General features: G+C 39.4%; 1 protein-coding gene across 2 annotated transcripts in view; it reads left to right on the plus strand.

The window, feature by feature from the left end:
• ckn (CRK like proto-oncogene, adaptor protein) overlaps positions 1-27,748 on the plus strand; it is a 283,105-nt gene that overhangs the window by 32,660 nt on the left and 222,697 nt on the right. The window contains exon 1 of one of the 2 annotated variants that reach the window (XM_019059607.2): positions 21,916-22,347. The exons of the other annotated variant lie outside the window; for it this stretch is intronic. Coding sequence (XP_018915152.2) covers positions 22,332-22,347 — 16 coding nt within the window. The 5' untranslated portion in view covers positions 21,916-22,331. Of the gene's footprint in view, positions 1-21,915; positions 22,348-27,748 lie in introns of those variants that run through there. 2 annotated transcript variants of the gene reach the window in all.

A 27,748-nucleotide genomic window follows, 5' to 3' on the forward strand; every position in this document is an offset into this window, starting at 1 on the left:
CCCTCGTGAACATCGAAAAAAAGATCTCCTTGCCAATTGAGGCAGCACCCATTCAAAAATATGTCTGATTATGTCGGTAATAATCACATTAAGCACTTTGTCAAATTCTCAGGCTCCACGTAATATGCGTTTTGTGCAACGAAAAGTATTGAAAGTAACGTTTGTTTGCCCGTCTTAAATAACCGACTAACGCTCATAAGTGTTGATACTATGCTTGCAACCTTAAAAGTGGAAATCAAGCGCGCAACTATTCGGACTCGGGAGTAGGTATGTGGTATCGCGTGGAAATGAAGGAAAATCTTGGCTTTTCATCTGTCTTAATGAATGTAGGCATCATGCTCGTATCACGTAATGCGGAAATCAAGCGCGCTAGTATTCTAACTTCGCCAAAGGATGTGGTATCATGCGAAACTGAAGAAAATCTGTAAGCTTTTCGCCCCTCTCAAATTTATGACGCTCATGAGAGTAGGTATTGCTCGCATCCTTGAAAGCGGAAATCTAGCGCGCTCGAAGTAGAAGGTATGTGATGTGGTATCACGCGGAAATGAAGGAAACTCTCTGCGTTCGCCTGTCTCACAAATTCACAATACAGACTCTTATGAACGCTGCTTTTGTATGCAAAAGTGTGTTATTTCTTATTTTTGCACAAAATCGTTGGAAAAGTCACTTATTTGCCGCGATATTGAGCTGAGAAATGCGTAACATTAATGTTTCATGTTTTTTTTGAAAACCGTTCGAAAAATCGTGTTTAAAAATTTAGCCGCGATCTTAAGGTGAAAATAGCGTAACCAATGATCTCTCAATGAACCGCTGGTAAAATCGCCTATCTGCCGCAAAACCCAAGTAAATCAATTAATTTTTTATCTTTGTGCAAAATCGTTGAAAAATTGCGCATGCGTTGCAATATTGAGGTGCAAATCGCGTAATTTCTATCTTTTTCATAGTACCGCTGGAAAAGTAGTGCATTTGCCGCGCTTCAGGTATGAAAATCCCGTCTAATTTCCTTTGTTTTCCCAAAACCGTAGGGTGAATCGCACATTTCTTAATGTGCATTGGCATTCGCATTAAAGGGTTTTTTGATTCAACACTGGTCAAAACGGATACCAATCGCACAACAATTCGAACTCCGGAGTACGTGTATGGTATCACGCGAAATTGAAAGAAAATCTTAGCTTTCTCTAAATTAACGTTTATGAATTTAGGGCTTATGCTCGCATCATTGAATGTTAAAATAAAGTGCGGCTTTACCAGAGTATACTTGTCGCGATATTCCGATGAAATACGTAGACTTTCTTCCGTTTATACAAGACCTCAATATAATTTTTTTCTTCATTTTTCCTCTTCTTTTTATTTCTTTTTTTAATGTTATGAGAAGCATAAAAGAACGTATCAAAACTGGATGAAGCGAGCACCAAGAGCGCAAGTATTCCAACTCCGGACATGTCCTGTGGTATCACGCGAAACTGAAGGAAAATCTTAGATCCTCGATCGTCTCAAATTACTAACGTTCAAGAAAGTCGGTCTTATGCTCGCATCCTTTCAAAAGCTGGAATCACGCGCGGGACCATTCGGGAATTAAAACACGGAGTTCCCAATACGACTTGACAACGTGTACAATGTTGAGATTTGGCAACGTGCGGCGTGTGTAGGGTCGTCGGCGTCACGTGACTCTAAAGGAGCGCGATGATCGATAATTCGCCCTTTGACTCAGTTCCTCGTTGCCAAACTTCGATAAAAAGAATAGAAAAATCTTGAAAGAAATAACAACATGCGCTCGTAGAAATACGCATAATCCAGAGTGGGCGTGGATGAATTTTCCTTTTGGAAATTTTAAACGCGGTCCAAGTAGATCGTATTGATAACCCCATTGAAAATTGCCTCCAAATTTCCGACTCATGCCAATCACATTCGACTAGCGCGCATGGTGGCAGAGTTTCGAAGCACGAGAACTCACCCCTAAGACGCTGCCAAATAATTTTTATAATAATGATGAATCTTTAAATTTTGAAACCGGAAGAAAAAAAGAATGGGAAAAGACGATACAATGAATTTTGAATATGATAACTTTCACAGTCAGCTTATTTGCTGTTTATGTAGCAGACAGTAAAATAAACAAATTATTCCTAAGGCCTTCCCCCCTTTTTTTTTATTTTTTACTGTGAGGCGCACCATATTGAAGTTTTTTGTTCACGTCCAAGTTGTACCAACCTGCCGGACGTTCGTACGTTACCTCTTGGTGTTAGTTTTCCATAAACTTGCAACCTCGAATTGAAGACGACCGACTGGTGCGATTATAGGCGAAGAACGGCAACTCTGGTTGGCTGCAAAGCAACATAACCTCTTTCATGCGGCAGCTCAATCGTTCTTCCTCGTCGCATCCCTCCCTGCGGTATCAACCCCAGTGTTGAGGCGTGAATGATCGATTATCGATATTTGCCCATTTGAAGCTATGGTAAAGAATCGATTATTTAGGTGATCGTTGCGAACGCCTTGCTTGTCGATCCTTTTCCATAGGTTTCAATGGTAGACCAATCGATACGTCGCAAAGCACGCCACGCCGCTGATCAACCCCTCTTTCTCGTCGCGCCCCGAACAGCTGTTCGAGACAAGGTCGCAACTTATTCCGCGGCCAGAGGCTCAGACAGTACCCGCGAGTAGAAAATCGCGTTTGTGGTTCCAAGCAAAACAACAATAAAGTGATTCAGGCCCCGAATTGAGGGCTCTCGATTACCTTCCTGTCCTGTCTATGTATGTTATTAAGTTCTCGAAGTATTTATCCACGATTCGACGCGTACTTTCTTCCGCGTTCAATAAACCGTGTCAACTGTATGAGCGAATCGGTTCGGCTTTCGTGCTTGTAAGAACAGTGATTCGTTCTCGTATTTCATCACTTCTTGGCATGTTAGTTCTTCGTTCATCTGAAAGTGTGGGATTTGTGTGTGGAAAAATGCCGTCGTAGAATTTCGCACGGTTATGTCGTTCCTGAAACTTACGCAGATACCTGTGTAGTTTCCACAAATTCACTTCTTAGATAGCTCATCCTAGCCAAATTCTAAGCGGTTTTTTCGTTAAGAGTACTTTTCACTCCACAGAGAAAAGTTTTGTCGACCGGACGGCGATGAAACCTGATGCCCTGAACTTTACTTTGACCAGTGGAGTATTCCTACTAATCGTCGCGTTTTTTGTATTTGCTTACCTGGTGATCCTCAGCCTATGATCGATTTGTCGGCCCACTAAATTCGATTCCAATTCTTCCCTTCACAGTTCCCTCAATTTTAATCGTTCGTGTGTGCTGGTGAATAATATTTCGAAACTCATTCACTATAGAGTATCGTGGTGACTTTTTTCGGTATTATAAATCTATGCATATCTTTGCTTTATGAGTGATAATGTATAGTTATAGTGGAAAATGGTTTATTGGTACTTGCAAGATGATATTGGAAATTAACCTATCATTGTGGGACTAACGTAAATAACAGGTAAATTCTTGCCAACTGACTTTACTTAGTAACTGGAAAAAGCGGAAACTAAGCATGCTATGTTTCTTTACAGCTTATTGACAACTTTCAGTCTCTGGAACACGTATGTGAGGGGGAAATCCAATGCTCTTTCAAAGTTTACTCTTGAAGGGAAATGAGCACTGTTCCAATTTTATAGTAACTTCAGAAAGCAACAAACTACTGCTGCAATGGTGGCACACAATTTAAAAAAAAAAACAAACAAACAAACAAACAAACAAACAAACAAACAAAAAATCTACGAGGTCTTCGACGGCATTGATTGAATATTTTGGATCATGCATGAGCAATTATGAGCATTTAGGACCATTCGTAAAACAGATGATAGACAGTTGCAAATCTCTTTAAAACAACGTTTTTGCTCACATATGGTTATTAAAGGACACGCTTCAGTCCTGACCGTCACGTTGACTTCTGCACTGTTGATTTGGGGGGGGGGGGGGGGGAGAAACGTCGATGGCTGCAACTATTCGTGTTCAAGAGCTGTCGTTGTTGCATAAGCGAAAAAAAGAAGGCGCACCGCACTGTCCTTGCTCTCAGCGACGCATAGCGTTGCGTTTGTCCCTCACTCCCTCGCCTGCCCATCTTGTGGAAGTCTCGAAATCTGGATGTCGTTATTATTGTATGTAGATCGTATTCGATAGTGGTTCGATGTATCGTTTGGTTCAAAACAATCTAACATAACCTCTAACGAACATTTTTGGATTTAAGCTGGAAAAGCTGAAAATGAGAAAATTCCTAACTGATCGGAGTTAAACAGAAAGGAACCAAGCCACATCGGGATCGAACCGAGATAAAGAGGTTTAAAGTTTGGCTCCTGCATAAGACTCAATGTAAAAGATAAACTTCAAGTTCAATTTCTGGAAAATTTGCTCCAACAAAAACTTTGAATTTTCGGCGATAAATAGTAGAGCAGTGGTTAAGTTCAAAACCACTCATAACTCAATTTTTTCCAAAATGTGGGTTGGTTCCTTTCTGCTTAACTCAGTCCAACTATCTTACTTTTTATTGTCATTTGGTACTCAAGAGAATAAAAAATATATCTCAAAAGATCCATTCCCTTAGATTTCTAAATTGACTTTTTAGGCTGTGTTTACATGTTGAACCAATCGGTCATTAATAACAATCGGAAACATCACAGTAACAATCGCCGCATTAACATTTAACAATTTAACATGACAACATTTTAACATTAACGTAACGTAACACAATCACTTTTAACATTTAAATAATACCAATTTTTCTCTCTTTTTCAGGATTGCTGCGTGCTGCTCTTTTGCGAGTTACTCATCGGTAAGCATTGAAATTTGTCGATATAACGTTATTTATCCATGTGTATTGTGCACATGGCCGGATTTACAAATTTGCCACCCTTAAACCGTCTAGATTTTGCGGCCCCCACGATTTGCCACCAGGCCGTTATGCATGCATGATGTTTGTGAACTACGTAACTGAAAGTAAAAAAATGACCGCGTAGTACTTTTTTCGCAACTCAGATTCGGTTTATATTACCCAGTAAACTTGCTTGTCTAGTATTATAAATTGTTTTATTTTTAAAAAGTTGAGAGCGCTTTATGTTCTCATGAATTTTCCTAGATTTTATTGGCATCATTACACTACGGACAACGAGTTCAAAGTAGCGTATTTTGAGCTCTCATTTATGTGCACTGGAAAAAAAAAAAAAAACCACATTGGATCTACAGTCCAGACTCTTGAAAACATTGACGAGAAAAAGGACTCTTGATTCAATCAGATTTACGCTATAATCAAAAGGGAATCCGCTCAAATTAAGAGGCTTGGTTCTTGATTTAAGCTTGAATCTGATTGAATCAAGAGTATTTTTTCTTGTCGATGTTTTTAAGAGTCTGGACTCTAGATCCAATATGTTTTTCCAGTACGCGCATCGCCGAGAAAGCAAAAATGGCGTCGAAAATATACCTCTCGTCGCGGCCACGATCCCGACAATACACACCACAATACACTGAATACAGATCGCTAATACACGATCTCGATCGTAGTTGCAACGATAGGTATATTTGCGGACGTTATCCTCGCTTACTCGGCAGTGATTTTTTGAACGGGAGACCAAAAAACTCAACTATAAATTCGTTTTTCGTGGGTTTATATCCCTTTTTATTTTAAAATGCTAAGGCTAAGAGTGTGAGCGCTGTTCGGACCACAGTCAGTAAATTATAGTCTTGAGCCATGTTCCGGTGACACTACTCAGCATGAGTTTGTGCACTACGAAGCCCTTTTTGTAATTACAGCCCGAAAAATTGTGGCAAAGTGAAAGAAGGGGTATCGATAAGGGCCTTTTTTGGCCCCCTCCTAGAATCTGGAAATTTATGCGGGTTTTCCAAGTTGACTTAATTTAGATTACGGAAATGATCATGATTTAGCCTATAGGCCACTGAATACGTGTTAAACGGTTGCCTAAGCATAGGTCTGCAGGCGTATTTTAGCGAAAATTCGTGTTTTTCTACGAACTGAATGCACGCTACGTATTTTATCGAGGGCAGTTATCAAGCCTTGTTAGACTCTTACAAGGAGATTTCCTTCAATTGTGTCAAAAAAAAAATGAATTTTGCATACAAACAGATGTGAAGATAACGGATTTTGGAGTAGTGGAAGCATATTTTCCCTAATAGCATAACATCATCTTAAATCTGGAAATTTATGCGGGTTTTCCGAGTTGACTCAATGCAGTTTACGGAAATGATCATGATTTAGCCTATAGGCCACTGGATACGTGTTAAACGGTTGCCTAAACATAGGTCTGCAGGCGTATTTTAGCGAAAACTCGTGTTTCTCTATCACTCCGAGGCTTTTTTGACACCGAGCGCATCGTCTGACTAAACCTAGCTTTTGATATGTTATCCAAGGATGCTTTAGGACACATTTTAACCATGGTTTGGTTTTAGTTGGATGATGCGCTCATAGTAAAAAAAAACTTTTTCAAAAGTCGACGTTTAAGGGACATCCGCCAAAATCTTAGGGAATTACGTCCTTAGGTTTTTTTTGGCTACAATTAAAGAAAATCTCCTTGTAAGCGTTTAACAAGGCTTGATAACTGCCCTCGATAATATACGTAGCTTGCATACAGTCCGAGAGACGTGTTTCCCTAAGATTTTTGCGGATGTCCCTTAAACGTCGACTATTGAGAACTTTTTTTTACTATGAGCGCATCATCCAACTAAAACCAAACCTTGGCTAAAATGTGTCCTAAAGCATCCTTGATAACATATCAAAAGCTAGGTTTAGTCAGACGATGCGCTCGGTGTCAAAAAAGCCTCGGTGGAGTGATGGAAAAACTCGAATTTTCGCTAAAATACGCCTGCAGACGTATGTTTAGGCTACCGTTTAACACGTATCCAGTGGCCTATAGGCTAAATCATGATTATTTCCGTAAAGTACAGTGAGTCAACTTGGAAAACCCGCATAAATTTCCGGATTCTAGGAGGGGGCCAAAAAAGGCCCTTATCGATACCCCTCCTTCGCACAATTTATAGTGTTGTCACTTGAGTATGCAAATGCAAGGATAGGTATGGATGCACTAGACAATTCCTGTCATATTTGGCAACACCGAGCGGCTGGCGGGATTTACGATTTTTTTAAGTCCCGTAGAATTCGGAGTCGAGCTAGGGTTTTTTTTTTTTTTTTTACCCCAGTTCCCTTCTTATAGCTTCTGAAGGGGCATGCCTTCCTCCCACCATACACGCGTCACCACTAATAAAAAATCATCATGGGCAACTTAGAGTCCCTTTACACTGAGAGTCAAGACAACGTGAATCCATTACTGATTCCCGTATTTTAGGCCTTCACAGTGTCACAAACTGGAATAAAGATTACATTTTCACCGATTGCAAAGATTATAATCTGGAATGGACCAGGGAATTACGGGTTCGGCAAGGAACAAACGGAATGAGAGAGGGAACGGAGAAAGGAATTTGAGAATGGGCCGATCAAAGATTACAAAAAACGTTCAATTTCTGAAATCTTAATTCCCGTTTGTGGCTCCATGAGGGGGTGTTGTCTTGACTCTCAGTATAAAGGGGCTCTAGGGCAACTGTGAGTAGCATTGTCAAGATGCCGTTCTTTGGATAGTCTCAGTATTCAAATTGTTGGAGCCCAAAACGCGAAAGAACAAATCAACATTGGGAACATATTTTCCCAGGAAGCTCTAAGTTAAAGGCATTGACTAACATTGAGATGTGATCATACAGGGTTATCCAAAAGTCACTGACCACCCCTGTAACTTTTTTCCAAATTGAGATAGAAGTTTGAAACTTTGGGAATGTTCCTCGGTCTAAAGTAGCAACTTTTTGGTCCCCCCAAAATTTTGGGGGGCGGCCCCCCTTAAGGGGGGCGGGGGCTAACTTTTTTTTTTCAAATGGCAACCCCCCCTTTGTGATACCTCATTCGACAGATAATAAAAAAAGAAAATTTTTGGCGCAAACCGCAGGTCAAAATGTTCATTTTTGACAAAATGGCGGCCGGTCAAAGTTCAAAATGGCGGAAATTTGGCATCTCCGTTGTTTATTGACGGATTGGTGTAAAACTCGGAATCCTAGGGTTTTTCGAGATGAGAAAAACGATTCTGGCATTGGTTTTCCAGAAAAGTCAGTCCTTTTCAAAATGGCGGCGGTCAAAATGGCGGCCTCGAGCGGGAAGTGGATATTTAGGCTGCATATCGTTGGATTTGAATGTAACTTGGTATCTGGGGGTATTTCGGCACTAGAAGAACGAATCTTCCATTGGATATCTAAAATTTTGACAAATTCCAAAATAGCGGCGGAAAAATGGCGGGAAATCAGTTTTATGGCTCTTCACCGATGGATTAGCATGAAATTATTTGATATTTCAAGAATCTAATGAAAGATTCCTTTTTAACCAACCAAAAACCGCCAGGATATCGAACTTCATACAATCCATCGGTGAAGAGCCGTAAAACTGATTTCCCGCCATTTTTCCGCCGCTATTTTGGAATTTGTCAAAATTTTAGATATCCAATGGAAGATTCGTTCTTCTAGTGCCGAAATACCCCCAGATACCAAGTTACATTCAAATCCAACGATATGCAGCCTAAATATCCACTTCCCGCTCGAGGCCGCCATTTTGACCGCCGCCATTTTGAAAAGGACTGACTTTTCTGGAAAACCAATGCCAGAATCGTTTTTCTCATCTCGAAAAACCCTAGGATTCCGAGTTTTACACCAATCCGTCAATAAACAACGGAGATGCCAAATTTCCGCCATTTTGAACTTTGACCGGCCGCCATTTTGTCAAAAATGAACATTTTGACCTGCGGTTTGCGCCAAAAATTTTCTTTTTTTATTATCTGTCGAATGAGGTATCACAAAGGGGGGGTTGCCATTTGAAAAAAAAAAGTTAGCCCCCGCCCCCCTTAAGGGGGGCCGCCCCCCAAAATTTTGGGGGGACCAAAAAGTTGCTACTTTAGACCGAGGAACATTCCCAAAGTTTCAAACTTCTATCTCAATTTGGAAAAAAGTTACAGGGGTGGTCAGTGACTTTTGGATAACCCTGTATATTTAATTTAAATTTTACTACACTTTAAAATATGCTACTACTATTTCCAGCTCAATCATTAAATCACCTAACTGATACAAAAGATCAAAGTGGGAGAGGGGAAAGAGAAAAAAAGGCGGTAGAAGAGGAAGATGATAAGCAGGAGAGGAAGTAGTGAGACAAAAGTAGAAAAATAAATTGAATGAAAAGAGGGAGAGAAGGAAGACGACTAAGAGGAATGGTCCGAAATGCACGATTGCACGTACCTCTGCAGTGCATTCTCTTTTTAGGTACTTACTGTAGTAGAGGGTGAAAGCACTAAGAACACGTTTAAACAAGACCAAAGATTCTGAGAACATAACTCTCACTCTTGATAGAGCATATTGCCTACGCTCTCAAATGAAGGGAAATAGAACGCAAGAAGCTGCTTCACCGTAAACAAACTTTCCCAGCGCAATATTCATGACATTTTTTTGCCTGTGCTACGCAAGAACTAAAAAGAATTGGAATCACCGCCATTAGACTGTTAAGTTTTACATCTTGCATTTTTTCATTTTCTGCCTCTGTATTTAAACTCTCTTCCTTCACGTAGAATGGGCTTCAGTCAAGTTAAAAACATGATCACACTTCGAAAGTAGTAACGCGTTGTTAGTGAATCCTAAATCTTAATTCACCATCTGATTCCTAGATTCTATTTAAATTCCACATTCGAACTCCAACTTTGCCTCTGCTTTATGTCTCGTGCTTTTTTCTCAGTTTGCGGTTTAGGTAAATAAATTCAGAATATTCATAGCTAGCATTTCAATAAAATCTGAGTCTTTAACGTCGCGTTCCGTCGTTAACGGAACGTTCTTTTATCCCATAACAACGCGTAGAAAAATGGAAGAATGTATGAAGTTGGGTTCGAACTCAACATACAAATATTTGAACTCCGCGGTGGACCGGGTTGCATACGCTAGATTTTGCGGCGAAATCTGAGCTCTGCCAACTGCCTACGCGCGCTAGCAATATACGACTCTCACGATTGAAGTTTTCCTCGAGCGCATGAGCAGCCTGATTGTTGAAATTCTGTGTTTGTCGGGTGGACATGGATGACATAGGTTGAATGGCGAAGCGTGATTGGTCGGCTATGTCTTATCGCTACTTTGTCGCGCTTTGTCGATTGGAATGGACGAAATACTGTCGGAAACTCAAGAGGTGCCTTTAGTTTGCCGTCCATTCCAATCGGCAAAGCACGACAAAGCAGCGATAAGACATAGCCGTTCAATCACGCTTCGCCATTTAACGTAAGTCGTCAATGTTCACCCGACAAACACAAAATTTCAACAATCAGGCTGCAGGCCCACCGCGAGGTTAAAATAGCTGAATGTAGTAATAAAACCAAAACTTGTATATTCTTCCATTTTTTTACGCTTAGTGCATCATTCAAATGCCGAGTGCCAAGTTAGTATTTTGGAAAGCATCTCACAATCAGTTAGTTCAATATCGCATTAAAAATCAGTGCGACAGAAGCGTCAATATAATTGATCGAATAGACGTCACGCACGAAGAAAACACTGATCGCACCCGTACGCTATTGCGAAAGCCGTGGGCAGACAGCTGGAAATAGTAGTAGCATATTTTAAAGTATAGTACAATTGAAATTAAATACATGATCACATCTCAATGTTAGTCTATGCCCCTAACTTAGAGCTTCCTGGAAAACTATGTTCCCAATTTTGATTTGTTCTTTCGTGTTTTTGGCTCCAACAATTTGAATGCTGAGACTATCCATAGAGCGGCATCTTGACAATGCTACTCACAGTTGCCCATGATGATTTTTTATCAGTGGTGACGCGTGTATGGTGGGAGGAAGGCATGCCCCTTCAGAAGCTATAAGAAGGGAACTGGGAAAACCCTAGCTCGACTCCGAATTCTACAGGACTTAAAAAATTCGTAAATCCCGCCAGCCGCTCGGTGTTGCCAAATATGACAGGAATTGTCTAGTGCATTCGTACCTATCCTTGCATTTGCACACTCAAGTGACAACACTAAATTGTGCAAATTCACTTTGCCACAACTTTTCGGGCTGTAATTAAAAGTTGAAAAAAGGGCTTCGTAGTGCACAAATTCATGCTGAGTAGTGTCACCGGAACATGGCTCAAAACCATAAATTTACTCACTGTGGATTTTGCAGAGAATTTCAATTGCAATTTAATTGATCAAGTATCTAAAATTTTTAAGAAAAAATAATCATGACTGTACCCAAAAATAAATATTGTACAAGGGGATAATGCATAACGCCCGAATGTTAATACGGCCTTTTCTCTCAGCGCGACAGACTGCATCGCAGCAATAACGACAACCGAAAATAATTGACGCCTTGATGCGACTATTCATGCTCTGCGGATTTCCATGTTGCATATACGAAAAACTGAAGGCAGTTGGGAACTCATACAAAATCAGCAACGAACTGCGTCTTTAAGATTTTTCTAGCCAGATGTATGTAATGTTAGAAGAGTCTACGTCAAATACGTGTATGCATTCTTAAAGTGAGACGGACAATCCATCTTGATTCTCGCTCTTCTCAGAAGTCTAGGAAAGCGTAAACCCTATGCCTGCAATGATAAATAAAGGTCGGTGCCCCTTGCCGCCCTTATAACACTCCTCAGCTCAAAGGCCATTGTTCGAAAGAACATAAAAAAACCCTCTAACCTGGGCCCCTTCATTTTTGAGACATGCAACACTCACGTCCACTAGGTACGAATAGTTGCATTAAGGCGTTCGTTACTATATCGACGATGAAACTGCAAGAGTGCGTTCGTGTCGGTTTGAGACGTTGCGGACTTCCTAACATACTGCATTTTTTAAATGGAAAAATAACTCCACGTCATTCCTTGAAAACTTCCGTAATTTTTTCTCAACGTGAAGAATATTTTGTGAAAATTTCATATGATGGCGTTGAATAAATTGTTCCCTTTTGATAAAATGAAGTGGGAGCGCAGATTTTGAAACGCGGCGTAATATGAATCTCGTTCCTGAAGTTTCACCGTCAATACAATTACGTGGTAATTCAAAAGTTGAATCGGATATTTTGTCAAATGCTCGGGCAGATAGTTGATATCGAAAGCTAAGGTCGAAATGAGCATGACTCGGATTTTCGATATTGCAAATCACACCTCGGGCTTTTTTTTTTTTTTTTCGTTTTTTAAAGAAAAAATTAACAATTGTTTGAATGTATTCCTCGTTTGCATACATTCTTCCACAGAAAAGTACAGGGGGATATTATGGTTGGTATTCTCGTACAAACATGAATATCGGAGATTTTGAAACGTTGCGGGAAAGAAAACTTTTTTTGACTTTAGCTATCGATACGTAAGTTTTCCTTGGACACTCAAGTTCTCACAATTTTTTTTGGAGGGGAGGGAGGGGGGATTGACATTTGATCAATTTTTCCTTCCGAGATCCTTCGGTAAGATGTTTCACGAATTTATTATGCGTACATGGTCAGACTTACGACTTACGCCGGAAGCACACGCTGAACTTGACAGCTGAATATGGAAGTCGTCAGTCATTGCTCAACGGCTGAAATTCCGAAAATTCAAGTTATTTTCATCCAGATTCATATCAAATCTATTCGATTGGTTTAGACAAATCCGACACTATCCGATGCGCGATAGACGCTGATCGATGACGCCGTCGTTAATTGCTGATGCCAAAATTCAGGCATCGGGCCGATGACTTCCACATTTGGCTCCTTTATTCAGCGTGTGATTCCAGCTGTAGGCTGCAATTTTTGGGAAGCAAAGGAAGGGGAGTCGGGCAAAAAATGTGTCAAAAAATTAAACTAAGATAACGCGTTGCGGCAATGATGCAAGCAGAAAAATGAGCTTGTTCAGTAATGTTCAATGGTAGCATTCATTAAAAGAGGAGACATTGCACTTATGGACCACAGGAATTTTCGCGGGTTTTTTAAACGATACGGGGGGGGGGGGATCCCCACCCCTCAGCCGCTGTGCAGCCCAACCCCCGGAGGTTTGTATCACTGCCAGCCTGATGAGGAGTTATGACGGAAATTTGAAGAAATGCAATCCAGCAGAAAAATTGAAAGCGCAATGGAATGATTTAGAGAGGAGTATTGAGCAATTTTATTACATTTTCCGACAAGAAACTAATATTTTAGGCTCTCGTCATATTCAAGTGAAGCGGAATTAATATTATCCTGGTCTCTTCACTCCATCAAAAAAAAAAAAAAAAAAAAAATTGATTTTGGTAATTTAATTTTAGAATTCAATTCGTCTTTTTCAATTATCTCATTGGAAATTGGAATCACTTCCGTCATGCTCCTCAGTTAACAGAGAAAGAAAACATTATAAACAAATTAACGCGATATAAACCAATTGAAACGCCTATCGCGCATCGGATAGTGTCGGATTTGTCTGAACCATTCGAATAGATTTGATATGAATCTGGATGAAAATAACTTGAATTTTCGAAATTTCAGCCGTTGAGCAGTGACTGACGGTATCCATATTCAGCTGTCAAGTTCAGCGTGTGCTTCCGGCGTAAGTCGTAAGTCTGACCATGTACGCATAATAAATTCGTGAAACATCTTGCCGAAGGATCTCGGAAGGAAAAATTGATCTAATGTCAATCCCCCCCCTCCCCTCCCCTCCAAAAAAAATTGTGAGAACTTGAGTGTCCAAGGAAAACTTACGTATCGATAGCTTAAGTCAAAAAAAGTTTTCTTTCCTGCAACGTTTCAAAATCTCCGATATTCATGTTTGTACGAGAATACCAACCATAATATCCCCCTGTACTTTTCTGTGGAAGAATGTATGCAAACGAGGAATACATTCAAACAATTGTGAATTTTTTTCTTTAAAAAACGAAACCAAAACAAACGCGAGGTGTGCTTTGCAATATCGCAAATCCGAGTCATGCTCATTTCGACCTTAGCTTTCGATATCAACTATCTGCCCGAGCATTTGACAAAATATCCGATTCAACTTTTGAATTACCGAGTAGAATCAAATAAGTTTTGCTCTTGGAGCCATCGTTTTGTAAAAAAGTGACTTTAGTTATTTCAAGACTTCAGGATGTTTTCTGAAGTCCTCATACTCTTGGAAAGTCGATTTTAATAGTGGTCAATCTTCTTTTTCAACAGAAAAAATTTTTTGGCCTCTTTTATCGCTGGAAGTTAAGTTTTTTTGTCCGTACCGTAGACCAATTAAACAGGCTTGTTTTTCTATCAATACGTGCGATAATAATACCGTTTTAAGTTTTTTTGCACTCAATGAGATATATTCTTGTAGAAGAATAAAAAAAAATTTCCTTCAAAGTTTTTACTTCCAAAATTTAGCACCCAAATTGCTCTAAAGTCCGATTTATAGAATTTTGCGCCATCATTTTTCTCCCATAAAAACCGGGAAATGTAATTATACGATTAATTTTAATTAATTTCTTTAGAACTAACTTAGAAGATGTGGTAGACAACTTTTTTAAAGAATTTCTACAGGTTTGCTCTTTTTAAAGCTACAAATTGTACAATTTTTTACTGGTCTACGGTACAGGACAATAACGTTACGGTACGGACAAACGGGCTGCGGTAAGGACGAAGAGGCATTCGTAAATATTACTGTATGCAAGGGCCGAATTATAAAGAACTGAAATTCATTGGGGAATAAACTGCTAAGTTATAGCATAGCTTATAAGTGCCACTTTTATAAATAATTACAGGCAATAAAGGTAAAAAGAGTAAGTAAATCAGTTTTTCAAAAATAATGAACTGCTTTTATTTTAAAGTAAACGCATTAAATAATTAGGGACAAATCTTAGAAGCTGAGTTCTTAAAACAAGCTTGACAACGTTAGAACGTTTCAGGTGCACTTTTACAAAATAAGAAAGAAAACAAAAAGGTAAATTTATCGAAAATGTGGTCACAAATCACCTTAAATAAATATTTAAAGGACAATAAGAAAAAAATAAGTTAGATATTAACGAATAAATATTAAACGAATAAATTGCTATGAACTTCAGACGAAAAAGAGGACTCAAAGTTCTAAAAGAAAAAATGAAAAAAATAAAAAGATGGCGATCCTTATGCAATCATCGAAAAAAAAGCCTCCTTCTTCTAAGTCGCGTCGTACTAAAAAAAAATACGTCTCTCTTTTTTTTTTAAATTCCAAATTTTGGTGATAGATAAAATAAAGTAAAGTGGGATGATCTATCAAACAGCGCACCGATTTTTGGATGACTTTCGCATTTTGTCCGTACTTACCGTAGACCCGGCCGCATCGCGCGTCAGCTACGGGCTACGGTACCGGACGGCTACGGGCTACGGTACGGACGGCTACGGTGCGGACAAATCGTGTGATTATTGGCAACGGTGCTCGGGCATATTCACGCATGTGGTTGAAATTCTGGATTTGAGGTTAAGATATCAGAGCGTATCAAAAAATACCAAAATTCGAGAGTTTGAAGTGATTTATGCATTAAAAAGGTAGGTATACGGTAAGGACATCCTAGATGGTCGTTAAACCTAGAAACTCATAAAAAACGGTCAAAATTTACTGTTTCATTGCGGTTTTTTTTCCTCTGCTCGACATCAGCGTGTGATAGTCACGATAACACAAAAAAAGTAAACAAAGTTCATAAGTGCTGCACTGTAACGGACGAAATGATGCTGAAAAAAGGGGGCTACGGTACAGGACGCGAATTCCGCAGACAAGGCTGCATGACGCAAAGACTGTCAATATTTTCACTTATTTGGATGAATATAACTGAAAATAATAAGTTAGGTACAAATTGAGTGTGAATTTACAGCAGAAGTGGAAGTATTTAGATGCAAGATGATGGTTATGAAGCGTTAAAGTTGCGCACTTGAGTCGCAGACAGGCTACGGTACAGGACATTTCAGCTGTTTAGGGCCAAAATTCTGATATTAAATGGCAAAAACTGCCTAAAGCGATGTTGGGACCTGATTAAGCGTAAAATTTTGAACAAATTTAAAAAAAAAAAATGTCAGATTTTTCCATTTTGAAGGGCTAAAAAGTTGGCAGACATGGTAGAGCAAAACTTATTTGATTCTACTCTACCGTGTACTTGTATTGACGGTGAAACTTCAGGAACGAGATTCATATTACGCCGCGTTTCAAAATCTGCGCTCCCACTTCATTTTATCAAAAGGGAACAGTTTATTCAACGTTATTATCATATGAAATTTTCACAAAATATTCTTCACGTTTGAGAAAAAATTACGGAAGTTTTCAAGGAATAACGTGGAGTTATTTTTCCAATTAAAAAATGCAATATGTTAGGAAGTCCGCAACGTCTCAAACCGACACGAACGCACTCTGGCAGTTTCATCGTCGATATATAGTAACGAACGCTTTAATGCAACTATTCGTACCTAGTGGACGTGAGTGTTGCATGTCTCAAAAATGAAGGGGCCCAGGTTAGAGGGTTTTTTTATGTTCTTTCGAACGATGGCCTTTGAGCTAAGGAGTGTTATAGGGGCGGCAAGGGGCACCGACCTTATTTATCATTGCAGGCATAGGGTTTACGCTTTCCTAGACTTCTGAGAAGAGCGAGAATCAAGATGGACTGTCCGTCTCACTTTAAGAATGCATACACGTATTTGACGTAGACTCTTCTAACATTACATACATCTGGCTAGAAACAATGCTTAAATACGCAGTTCGTTGCTATTTTGTATGAGTTCCCAACTGCCTTCAGTTTTTCGTATATGCAACATGGAAATCCGCAGAGCATGAATAGTCGCATCAAGGCGTCAATTATTTTCGGTTTTTGCTGCGATGCAGTCTGTCGTGCTGAGGGAAAAGGCCGTATTAACATTCGGGCGATGAATTATCCCTTAGTAAATTATTTATTCTTGGGTACAGTCATGATTATTTGTTCTTAACAATTTTAGATACTTAATCAATTAAATTGCAATTGAAGTTCTCTGCAAAATGAGAAGAAAAATATTCAGAAACCTCAAAAATTCATATTCTATTAAGGCAAGTTTTGAAACGTCCAGTCTGAAGGCTCATAAGACGCCGTTCCTCTTTAAGCACGACAAATAAGAGGTTGACTGATATTTTCTCTAAAAGCACTTCGCCTTAATGCCCTATGTTTTTCTGCTCATGAATGAAAATTTCTTTTCTTTTTCTTTATGGATCAATGGCTAAAGTCGAAAATGCGTACAGGTATATCTCGATTGCAACGTTTCGAAATCTCCTGTATTCCTTTTAAATTTGAAATGAACCCAAATATTCCTTCACAGATGTCTGCGAATTTATTAGAATCAGTGAATAATATGCACACAAAATTTGAATTAGTGAAACATATTTACAGGACATTTTAAGAAAAACTGCTGATTTGTGTCCTTCAAAACATCAAACACGAGTGGAGATTTGCAACGTTGCGATGGAAGATTTCGATGCAATTTTTTACTTTTTCCATTGCCATACGACATTACCAGTGTGTGATTTCTCAATAAATTTTGAATGACATGATAATTTAAAATTTTCTTACAAAGAGGAAACTTTAATCAATTGATATTGTTAGAACTATTGCTTAAAAGGGCGATCGATAGAGTCCAGTCCACATGATTAATATTGAAAATTCTCAGCGGAGGTTTCCGCTTCCCGTACGATACAGTAACAATCAAAGCTCTCAGAGATATTTTTTCTTAACAAAAGGAGATACACACGGCGATACCTTCAGAACCTTTCGGCCTTTAGAACCTTTTGAAAATGTTACTGCTCGTTACAAACTAGGAAGAACTGAAATTAAAAAGCTCACTTTTGAAGTTACAAAAAGAAAGATCCGTGCAGGATGGCACGGAGGCTTTAACTATGAACTAAAGAGAAAAAGAAACTAATAATACTGAAAATTAAGGTTGTGTATGTAAGTGACCAATAATGAAAAGACAATGATAAGGCTCTCAAATTAGATGTCCAAACGATGCACATCTTCTGAATGTTTTTTTTTTTTTTTAATTTATTATTTATTTTTAATTTTTTTTGTAAACTAAGTTTGTCTGCTTAGTGGGGGCAGGGATGGATAAATGCCCCTCGTCCCAAGGAACGGCAATGATTCAATGTTTCCGATCTTCCTTTAATACGAGGGCATCCAAAAAGTAAGGTTCCCTATACCTTGTATCTTCCGAGCGAAACAAGATACATCAAATCGGTAAAAAGCACATATCAGGCATACTCTAAGCTTTAAAACAAGCTCAAGTTTTTGAAAATCGGTCAAAGTATTCGCGAGTAAACTTAATTTTACTGAGACAACCTCCTGTCGCCGCGTGCCCACCTCCGGGGTCCGGATGCACGGAGAGTCGATTACTGAAGACTCGGGTTATCGCCTCTATACATCACATCAACAAGAAATTTTAAAGTTTTCATTGAGAAGGCCTTACCTTACTTTTTGATTTAGTCTCCACATCTTTTTTTGACATTTCTGGTATCATTACAGCAGCTTCTTGATGTCTTCCGCGTAGAAGCTTCCGCCTTGACTCCATCAAAACCAGTCATTGACAGCGATCTGCACTTCCTTAGATCAGTTACTTTGCGTATTCCTTAGATCAGTTACTTTGCGTTGGGAAATTTTCCCCCTAATCCTTCAAACTCTCTTACTTTGGCTTCATGTGACTTTCATTTGTTCCCGAGCGGAAAAACTTCCACGATGGAAGCGATTTTCAACCGATTCAGAGGTACAGATAGCTGTCAATGACTGGTTTCAGAGTCAAGGCGAAAGCTTCTATACGCGGAGGGCATCAAGAAGCTGCTGTAATGATACCAGAAATGTCAAAAAAAGATGTGGAGACTAAATCAAAAAGTAAGGTAAGGCCTTCTCAATGAAAACTTTAAAATTCCTTGTTGGTGTGATGTATAGAGGCGATAACCCGAGTCTTCAGTAATCGACTCTCCGTGCATCCTGACCCCGGAGATGGGCACGCGGCGACAGGAGGTTGTCTCAGTAAAATTAAGTTTACTCGCGAATCCTTTGACCGATTTTCAAAAACTTGAGCTTGTTTTAAAGCTTAGAGTATGCCTGATATGTGCTTTTTACCGATTTGATTTATCTTGTTTCGCTCGGAAGATACAAGGTATAGGGAACCTTACTTTTTGGATGACCCTCGTACTTGGACAGCGTTGAGCAAAAAAAAAACCGTAAGTCTATCGCGTTGTTTGCAAAATCGTGCAACTTCGTCTATAGCGCAAAGAAAAGTGAATGCATTTACATTAATGAATACACTCCCGGGGTTTATTTCACCAAAAACAGAAACATTTTTAGTAAAAAAATTACAACTGATCAAACTCCGGAGACTTCCGAGAAAAAGAAAAAATTGTACGCTTTTGAAAGCACATTATGGACTTGCTTCTTTTCTGCTAAACCCTGTTCAATTGTTCCCCTTTAAAGAATTACGTGCAGAATGTAATATTTTTCTTTTTTGTGTTTTTCAGAGGCGCTAGCTGCAAGCATCTCAAAGGTATGTGTTTTTTATTATTTGATCTTATAATTTGCTCCGATTCGCTGGACATTTTTTTCTTTTGCCTACGGTCGGGGCTGAGGCCAATGCTGCCGTGCTAAGGAAGAACGCCGTATGAACATTCGAGGGTTGCCAAATTTCCTTCCGACAAAATTTTTATTTCTGAGGAAAGTTATGAACATTTTTTCTTGAAATTTTCAGGGACTCTCTGTGAAATTACAAACAAAATTATCTGAAAAATTGGAAGGAAAATATTCATGAGTTTACCAGGAAATGCGTGTTGTATCAAATGAAATTTGGCAACGCCTGAAGGTTCATACGGCGTTCTTCCTTAGCACGGCAGAATGATCGAGGACCGAGGTTTAATGACCGGGACTGAGGGCCGGTAGCTTTTAGTTTTACGGATGTTCAACATTCTTCTTATATTTTTTTTGTGATTTTTCTCGAAAATTACGACCTCTGATGAAGTAGGTAGATTTCCCATCCTAAAGTATGTTAAATTCATATGAGATTTCATGAGAAGTTTCCAGCTCAAGCCCCAGACCCCTTTTGAGTTATACTCAGTCTTTTCCCCAAAAGCCTCATGGCTAAAATTAATCTATTTACCTAATTGGACCGCGTTAAACAGAAAGGAACCAAGCCACATCAGCTATTGCCTTTATTTGGGCAATTTAATTTTTTTACATGAAAACGGTCTTGCGGATTTGTGGACAGATTCGAGTCCAGTGAATGGACCACTAGACAAGGTACGAGTTTAAGTATTCTGATACAAGTTTCTTAACCAGAATTTTACGTAAAACACAATTCGCACAACGAAAATCACTGAAACCAACTCCTAACGAAGATATTAACGTTTTTTTCACACTGGTTACGAGGAATTTGAACTGCGCCCGCTCACAAGAAACTCAAAGCTCTACTTGAGTCAAATCGCGCACTACAACGGTTTCAGCAAGCTTCTCAAACAAACAATGTTCATTTCCTACCGTGTGTTGTTCAAACTAAAAGCAATTTGCTAAAGCTGAGCCAAAGCGTCAAGATTGAGGTTGCTAGATTTGTATATCGAAGAGACTGTCATGATAACGTTTAGCGCGCGATGTGAATCACGTAGAGTATTGAGTTTTCATGAGCGGGTGGTTTGAATTCACGCATCAGGAATCATTCAATATCTTTGTAAGGAGTTGATTTTGGTAATTTTTGTTGTGCGCATCGTGTTTCACGTGAAATTTTGGCTAAGAAACATTTATCAGAATGCTGAAATTCGTACCATGTCTAGTAGTCCATTTTCTGCATAATACGAAGCAAGCTCCTTAACATTTCCAAAGAAACCCGCACGAACGTTCTCTTATAAAAAATTAAATTGGCCAGTTAGAGGCCGTTGCGATAGAGATACGAGTTTTTTGACTCTCTCTTATCGAAATCACGAATTAGTGTCTCTTATCATTCATGGCTATCCTAGGTGTTTTAAATACCTTTATCACGCATACGTCGATGAATCCCCTTTAACATCACGTACAGGATATGCATTTACGAGCCACAAAAACAGCCTAATTTGACTTTTTCAGCGCCTTGACCTGAAATTCCCGCCAAAAAAGCGAAAAATCGCATTTTCTCTAAAACGGCCAAACTACAGATTTCGCGGTTTGTTCTTCCTCAATCATTACCTACATAGGCCTTCTAGTTGACATTTCCGCAAAAAAATCGCGGGTGGTATGTTGACCGCATTAAAAGTGTTTAAAACGTACCGTGATCGGTTTATTGCCAAATCTGACACTTGGGTCAATGTGTCTATCTGCATCAGCGGTAGATACGTGCTTCTGGCCCTCTCATATAAAAATTACGATAAAGTGTCATTCATAATAATAGATATTAAAATACCTTATCACCAATACGTCTCGATAAATCCATTTTAAACAGCGGTGAATTGCCAAATTTGACACTTAGGTCAATGTGTTTAACTGCATCAGCGGTAGATACGTGCTTCTGGTCCTCTCATATTAAAATTACAAAAAGTGTCATTCATAATAATAGATATTAAAATACATTATCGCCAAAACCCCACACCTCGATAAATCCCTTTTAAACAGCGGTGTATTGCCAAATCTGACACTTAGGTCAATGTGTTCATCTGCATCAGCGGTAGATACGTGCTTCTGGCCCGTTCCTATTAAAATTACAAAAAAGTGTCATTCATAATAATAGATATTAAAATACCTTATCACCAATACGTCTCGATAAATCCCTTTTAAACAGCGGTGTATAGCCAAATCTGACACCTTGGTCAATGTATTTACCTGCATCAGCGCAGCGGGAACGCTCCCCTCCTCCTCTCGCCCCTGTGAGCAGCCGCAGCAGCGCGCCATTGCTCATTGTCGGTCTCTCTCTTCGTCATCAGTTTCTGAGCATCTCCTGGCGGCGGGAGTCGTGTTGTCGGTTGATCGCTCCCGAGTCTCTCTCCCAATTGTGTTTCTTTCTCATATTTTTCAAAATTGAGCGTGTAATGTCTCGGAGTGATTTCGAGTGAGACTCTATCGGAAGTCCTTCTCGATGAGTGTGCTGCCTCGCGTCCCAGGATTTTCAAAAGTTCTCCAGTAACCGTTCTTTTGTTTGGTTTGTGCAACGATACTGAATGCGAGTTTTTTGATACATTCTTAAGTAGCGTTCGTGTACTTTTATTTTCTAAAATATTGGTGTTCGTAAACATCCTCCCTAGTTGTGATTTGTAAAGTGTGCTAACCCTTGGATACAGCCATTAGATTCATTTCATAAATGATTATTTTCATCCGCTGGTAGATCAACATAACCTCAAAATGCGGAGAATTAGTGGTACGTTGTTTTAATCGTAAATTGAATACTTTCATTAAATGTTTGAACATTTTTGTCGTATCGTGGCTGCTTTTTTGTCGTGTCATTTGGTTTAGCTCCAAGTACCTAGCTGTAGTGTGTACTTGCATGAATGCTGATCTCGCCAGAAATAGGTCCCAGCAGAATTCTGTGCTATTTGCTCTGCTGAAACCTGTGGATATGCACTTTGGAAGTTATCCCAATAGAAGTTTAACTGAAGGAGCACTGACCTATTATATCCCTAGTTGATTCAGAATGAGAACCTAAGTAACACTAACTTTGTTTATCATATTTTGAATGAATGCTCCGAGGGCCAAACATGATGAGTGTCATCAAGTTTTGATTTCCTCAAAATCATGATGTCCGATCCATCGTCTCTGGATCTCTGTTTATTTAACCAAGGCTTGATAATTGCTGTCGAAAGTTTATGTCCGTACTATTCTTTCTAACAAACAGTTGAGCAAAGGTGGGGAAGAATGAGCCGCCATGTAATCAAGCGTGCCGTTATCACCCTATCCGTCAACCTCCTTCGGGGGCTTTTAACTAAAAATGAAAGTTAAGGCAATAAATAAAGAGAAAATGATGAAATCCTATCAGTAGAAGTGGTCGGTTGCAATGAACGAAGGAAATTAGCAATAGTCTAGCTAATGTCAACGTGCTAGAGACCCATTGGTTAGTTCATAACCATCCCTCGTTGACTACCTCTTGTTTCAATCAACCTGATCACTTCATTTTCCCTTTGTATGCTTTGTCCATTGGTTTGAATGATAACCTTGCTGTAGCATACAAAATTAAGGATAATTGTAAACGGAAGCACGGGTTATAGATTTTCCTCGCTGGGTTCGGAACAAAATAATGTATCAAATCCTTAAGTAAATGCATTGACTTGCCTTTGTGTCACCACATTTACAAGCAAAAAGTCTCTATTGGTTTTAAAACTAAATGTGATTCCTTTTGTGATTTGAACTCAATTGATGGAAGAATCTCAATTTCTCTCCGGGAATTTTTAATGGTACACTTCAGTTTGCCTATAACTAGAACAGGGAAAGTTCATTTACATGGTGATATTAATCGCTAAATAATTTTGCAGGAGATACCTCTCCTACAACGAAATGTCACTACGCTTTTATGCTGATAAGGCTATTTAAGTACTTGAAAAGCCAGAAAGTTATGCTGGGAATTTTCAAATTTGTGTTCCATCCATAACTGAATCACGAAATACAAAAAGGGCACATGTCCAGAAAACCAAATTGTTCAGGAGACACAAAAAACTTTTTATTTCATGGTAGATATTTTTGAAACATAAGGAAGGACTTTCCATAAAATATCTACCACGAAATAAACAGTTTTTTGTGTCTCCTGAACAATTTGGTTTTCTAGACATGTGCCCTTTTTGTATTTAGTGATTCAACTTAACAGTGCTTCTTGATTCGAACTAGAGTCCCTATACAGGGAGAGTTGAGACAATGCGACTCATGGATGTCACAAACGGGAATAATGATCACACAAATTGAACGTTTTTTGTAAGCTATATAAAGTCCTTATTTTTGCGCGCTTTCAAGATATTTTTGCACCCTCCCTGAGTTGATTCCTTTAAAAGGTATCAAAGTCTGTCTCTCTTAAGCCCAATTCACAAGGGTCAACTTTTCTTTCGACTTAATCGGATGAAAATTTTTTCTGTTTGCACTGTCCAATAGAGCAATATTTCTATCCATCTGAATCGGAGGAAAAGTTGGTTGATAAATTGAGCCGTGAGAATTGGATTCCCTTGAAAGGGATAGACAGTGCATTGTAATGTTGCAAAGATACTTTAAATTTATTTTAATTTTTATAATTGATGCGAGACAGATGGAAAACGTCATTTTAAACAACAAGAAGAAGGAAAGTCATCAAAATGAAACTTTGCAACGTTGCAATGCTGTGAATCTCACTGGTTTTGAACTCGGAGTCCGCATTAAAAGGTTTCTAGCTTTTCCACAAAAATATAATGTAAAACGTGATATGCATTATCTGGTGCTTGGCTCCAACGCATCTCGGTATTTTCAAAGAAAGCTCAGGTCATTTCGATTTGCGTCAACTCTATGATACGACTATTCGGTGTATAAAAGATGGAAAATTTACAAAAACAAAAATTAAATAATTAAATAAATGAGTCAGAGAAAGAGCAGATAAAATTAGAAAAAGGAAAGTAAGTAGGGAATTTTAGTGGTTGGGACTGATAGCTAAGCAGCTGAATAGGATCCACCCTCACGGGCAGTGTTCGAAACTCACAGGCGCCAAATGCGCCTAAAAAATCGGCCATGGCGCCTAAAAATGAAGGCTCTGCGCCAACGTGGCCCCTGAAAATTGCCCCCTAAAAATCTGAATTCTCATATTAGGTGATTATTTGAAATTTTCAGCACTATACAACTGAAATATTTTTCTATTCTTCACGATTGCATCCTCAGTCCTCTTGTCTTCCCTAAGTTACAGCTTCCTATACTAGTTCTGAAACGAAAACATCTTGCGTCTAACTTTTCATTAAATGCGCCGTAATATATAGGCAAAAAGTCAATTTGGCCCCTAAAAAAATCTTCAATGGCGCCTAAAAATCGGGCGTGATGCGCCACATGGCTCCTAAAACTCAAAGGTGAGTTTCGAGCACTGATTTGGTGTATATAAAATGGAAAATTTACAAAAAAAGGAGTCAGAGAACGAGCGGATAAAATTAGAAAAAGAAAAGTACCTAAGTAGGGAATTTTAGTGGTTGGGACTGATAGCTAAGCAGCTGAATAGGATCCACCCTCACGGGTTATATGAAGCAAAAGGGAAAAGACCTAAATATGGTGAAATGTGAAATGCAGACGAGGAAGCGGTCCGAAAAGGCGCTTCCGCAAATCCTCGAACCGCTTAAAAACTGACAATGAAAGGGGGCAACGACCCTCCGTCCCCCATTTTCCAGCGCCCGCTCTTTTCCGAGCTTAATGTATAATCAGGAGTCACTACGGGCGAGAGAAAAAGAATAATGGCAAGCGACTTTAAATGCTTTATTAGAGGCCTTTAAGTGGGCGACGGGCGAGAAAAGTTGAGCTTTCGGGAGGGGGCTGACGCCGTAAGCTCCGCGCCTCCTCGCCGGTAAGCTCCCGCTTAAGATCGGCGAGATGTCCTTATATTATCACACGCCACGCAGTTCTCTCCATGCTAAAGAAAAACGCCGTAAGAACATTCGAAAGTTGCCAAATCTCCCCTTTTAAAACACTAATTTTTGAGACAAATAATGAATATCTCTTCTTTAAATTCTCCATTACTGTAGATCCTATCGCGAAGAGAATGGAGTTGTTGCTTATGTGAGGAATTTTCGATTTGACTGTTGATTCTTTTGTAAAAGTTGCCGAAAAGCACGATGGTGCCACTGGTTTTCTCTGAAATCAACTCCCAAGCTCAAAAACAGCTCTCAAGTTGAGGCTAAAAAGGAGGGGATATCCCACCCTACCCTGAGAGTCCACCTCTGCATCAAGACAAAATCTCCATGCAAATTGTCTCTGAAATACATTGACAGGGCTGCCACTTTATTTGGGGACTCTAAAACTGAAAACACGGCATCCCTGCTAATGTATTTGCTCCCTATCTTTGCATGGAGAGTTTGTTTTGATGTAGAGGTGGGCTCTCAGGATAGGGTGGGATATTCCCTCCATTTTGGCCTCACTGTGAGAGCTTTTTCTGAGCTTGGGAGATGATTTCAGAGAAAACCGGTGGCACCATCGTGTTTCTTGCAAACTTTTACATGAGAATCAACAATCAAATCGCAAATTCCTCAAACATGCACCTCCATTCTATGAAAAATTGAAAGGAAAATGTTCACCAAGTTTTCCTGAAAGTTCGTATTTTACAGAAGAAAAGTTGGCAATTCACGAAAGCTCATACGGCGTTTTTCGTCAGCACGGCAGAACTGCTCTTGCCTGTTCTCTAAATTTAGTAGGAAATGGGCTTCTTTTTATACTGACGCGAGTGCTTAAGGACCGCCCTTAAACGGGCCAATGGGCGTGTAGTACCGACTCATAGAAAATCCAGGGTGGCCAAAAGTTGAGAAAATCGGGAATAGTCATGCAGGGAATTTTTAACGATCGGGAAAAATCAGGGAGTGTCTGGGAAATTTGACAGAAAGTCAGGGAATTCTTAAATTGTTGCTGACGTGGTTGTGGTGATTCCTTCCAGCACATTTTAAGTGAACTACTCGTATTTGTATCCCTTGAGCGTTTTCATTTTTCCCAGTAGGTGTGTTTTTCATTCTCACCGATTCGATTATTTCTTGAAGAGATGGGAAGTGTAAGTTCGGTACAACTGTGGGAAGATATGGGCTTTTAATCACAAAATGTTGGTTTTTCTGCTGTCTTACCGCTGAGCAAGTGCGCCAAGCACTTTTTCCGGAGTCAAAAAGTCGGTAAATTTCTCATGGAAGGTCGGGTAGTTTTCAGATGCTAAACTTTTGGCCACCCTGAAAATCTAAGATGAAAAGTCGACGCAGGTCGGTGATTTTTCATTCAAAACTCATCGCAAAGCCAGCGTGTGCTTTGCGATCTATCGATATTTCCACATTTGAAGCTGTGGTAAATAATCGATTATCAAGGTGTTCGCTGTGAACAGTGAACACCTTGTTTATCGATACTTTTCCATAGGTTTAAATGGTCGATCGATCGATTGGTTTTTGCTTTTTAAACAGCTAGTTGCCAAAATTCACACTTTTTCCTTACCCTCGACGGGATATGCTGAAAGATTTTTATGTTTCAACAAACCATAGATGTAACCTTAAAAAAGGGTGAATGAATTAAAACCCTCAATTGAAAAAGTTGCGGTTTTTGCCTTTTAAACAAATATTGTTTTTGAGCTTTGAAGTAATCGGTAATTTTGCATTCAATATTTACTCGAACTATATTCAAGAATGTCTCTCTGTAATAAACAGTTTCGCGTGAAAAGACTTTTCGCCCTTACATGCCAGTCATTGACCCGATATTTCCTCTCGCCATACCGTTAACTTAACAACACGAGCGGGGACTCAGTATTAGGCATTGCCACCGAAAATTTTCGTTTCTCCCCCAGTTTTATGGGAAAACATAAATTCTCCCCTCCGAGACAATCAAGGACAAAAATGTGGTGCTTGTATGATTATCGTCTCCGCGTTCCGAATCAATTACGGGGTTTTCTCTTGAGGGAGGCCAGGATCACCATGGCAACAAATGAGATGGTATTCATCGATAATCGCCCCCAGCATGCGTTAAACTCGTCAAGGCCCCCTTTATATACGTTCACTGATAAGAAATTGAATGCCCTCTCTTGCGCCCCTTCATGAGAAAGTAGACACTTGAAGATCATCTTAAAACGCTCAGAAGCCGGTGATCAGTGGGAT

This window comes from Bemisia tabaci, chromosome 2 (genome assembly GCF_918797505.1).
Source record: "Bemisia tabaci chromosome 2, PGI_BMITA_v3".
NCBI lineage: Eukaryota > Metazoa > Arthropoda > Insecta > Hemiptera > Aleyrodidae > Bemisia > Bemisia tabaci.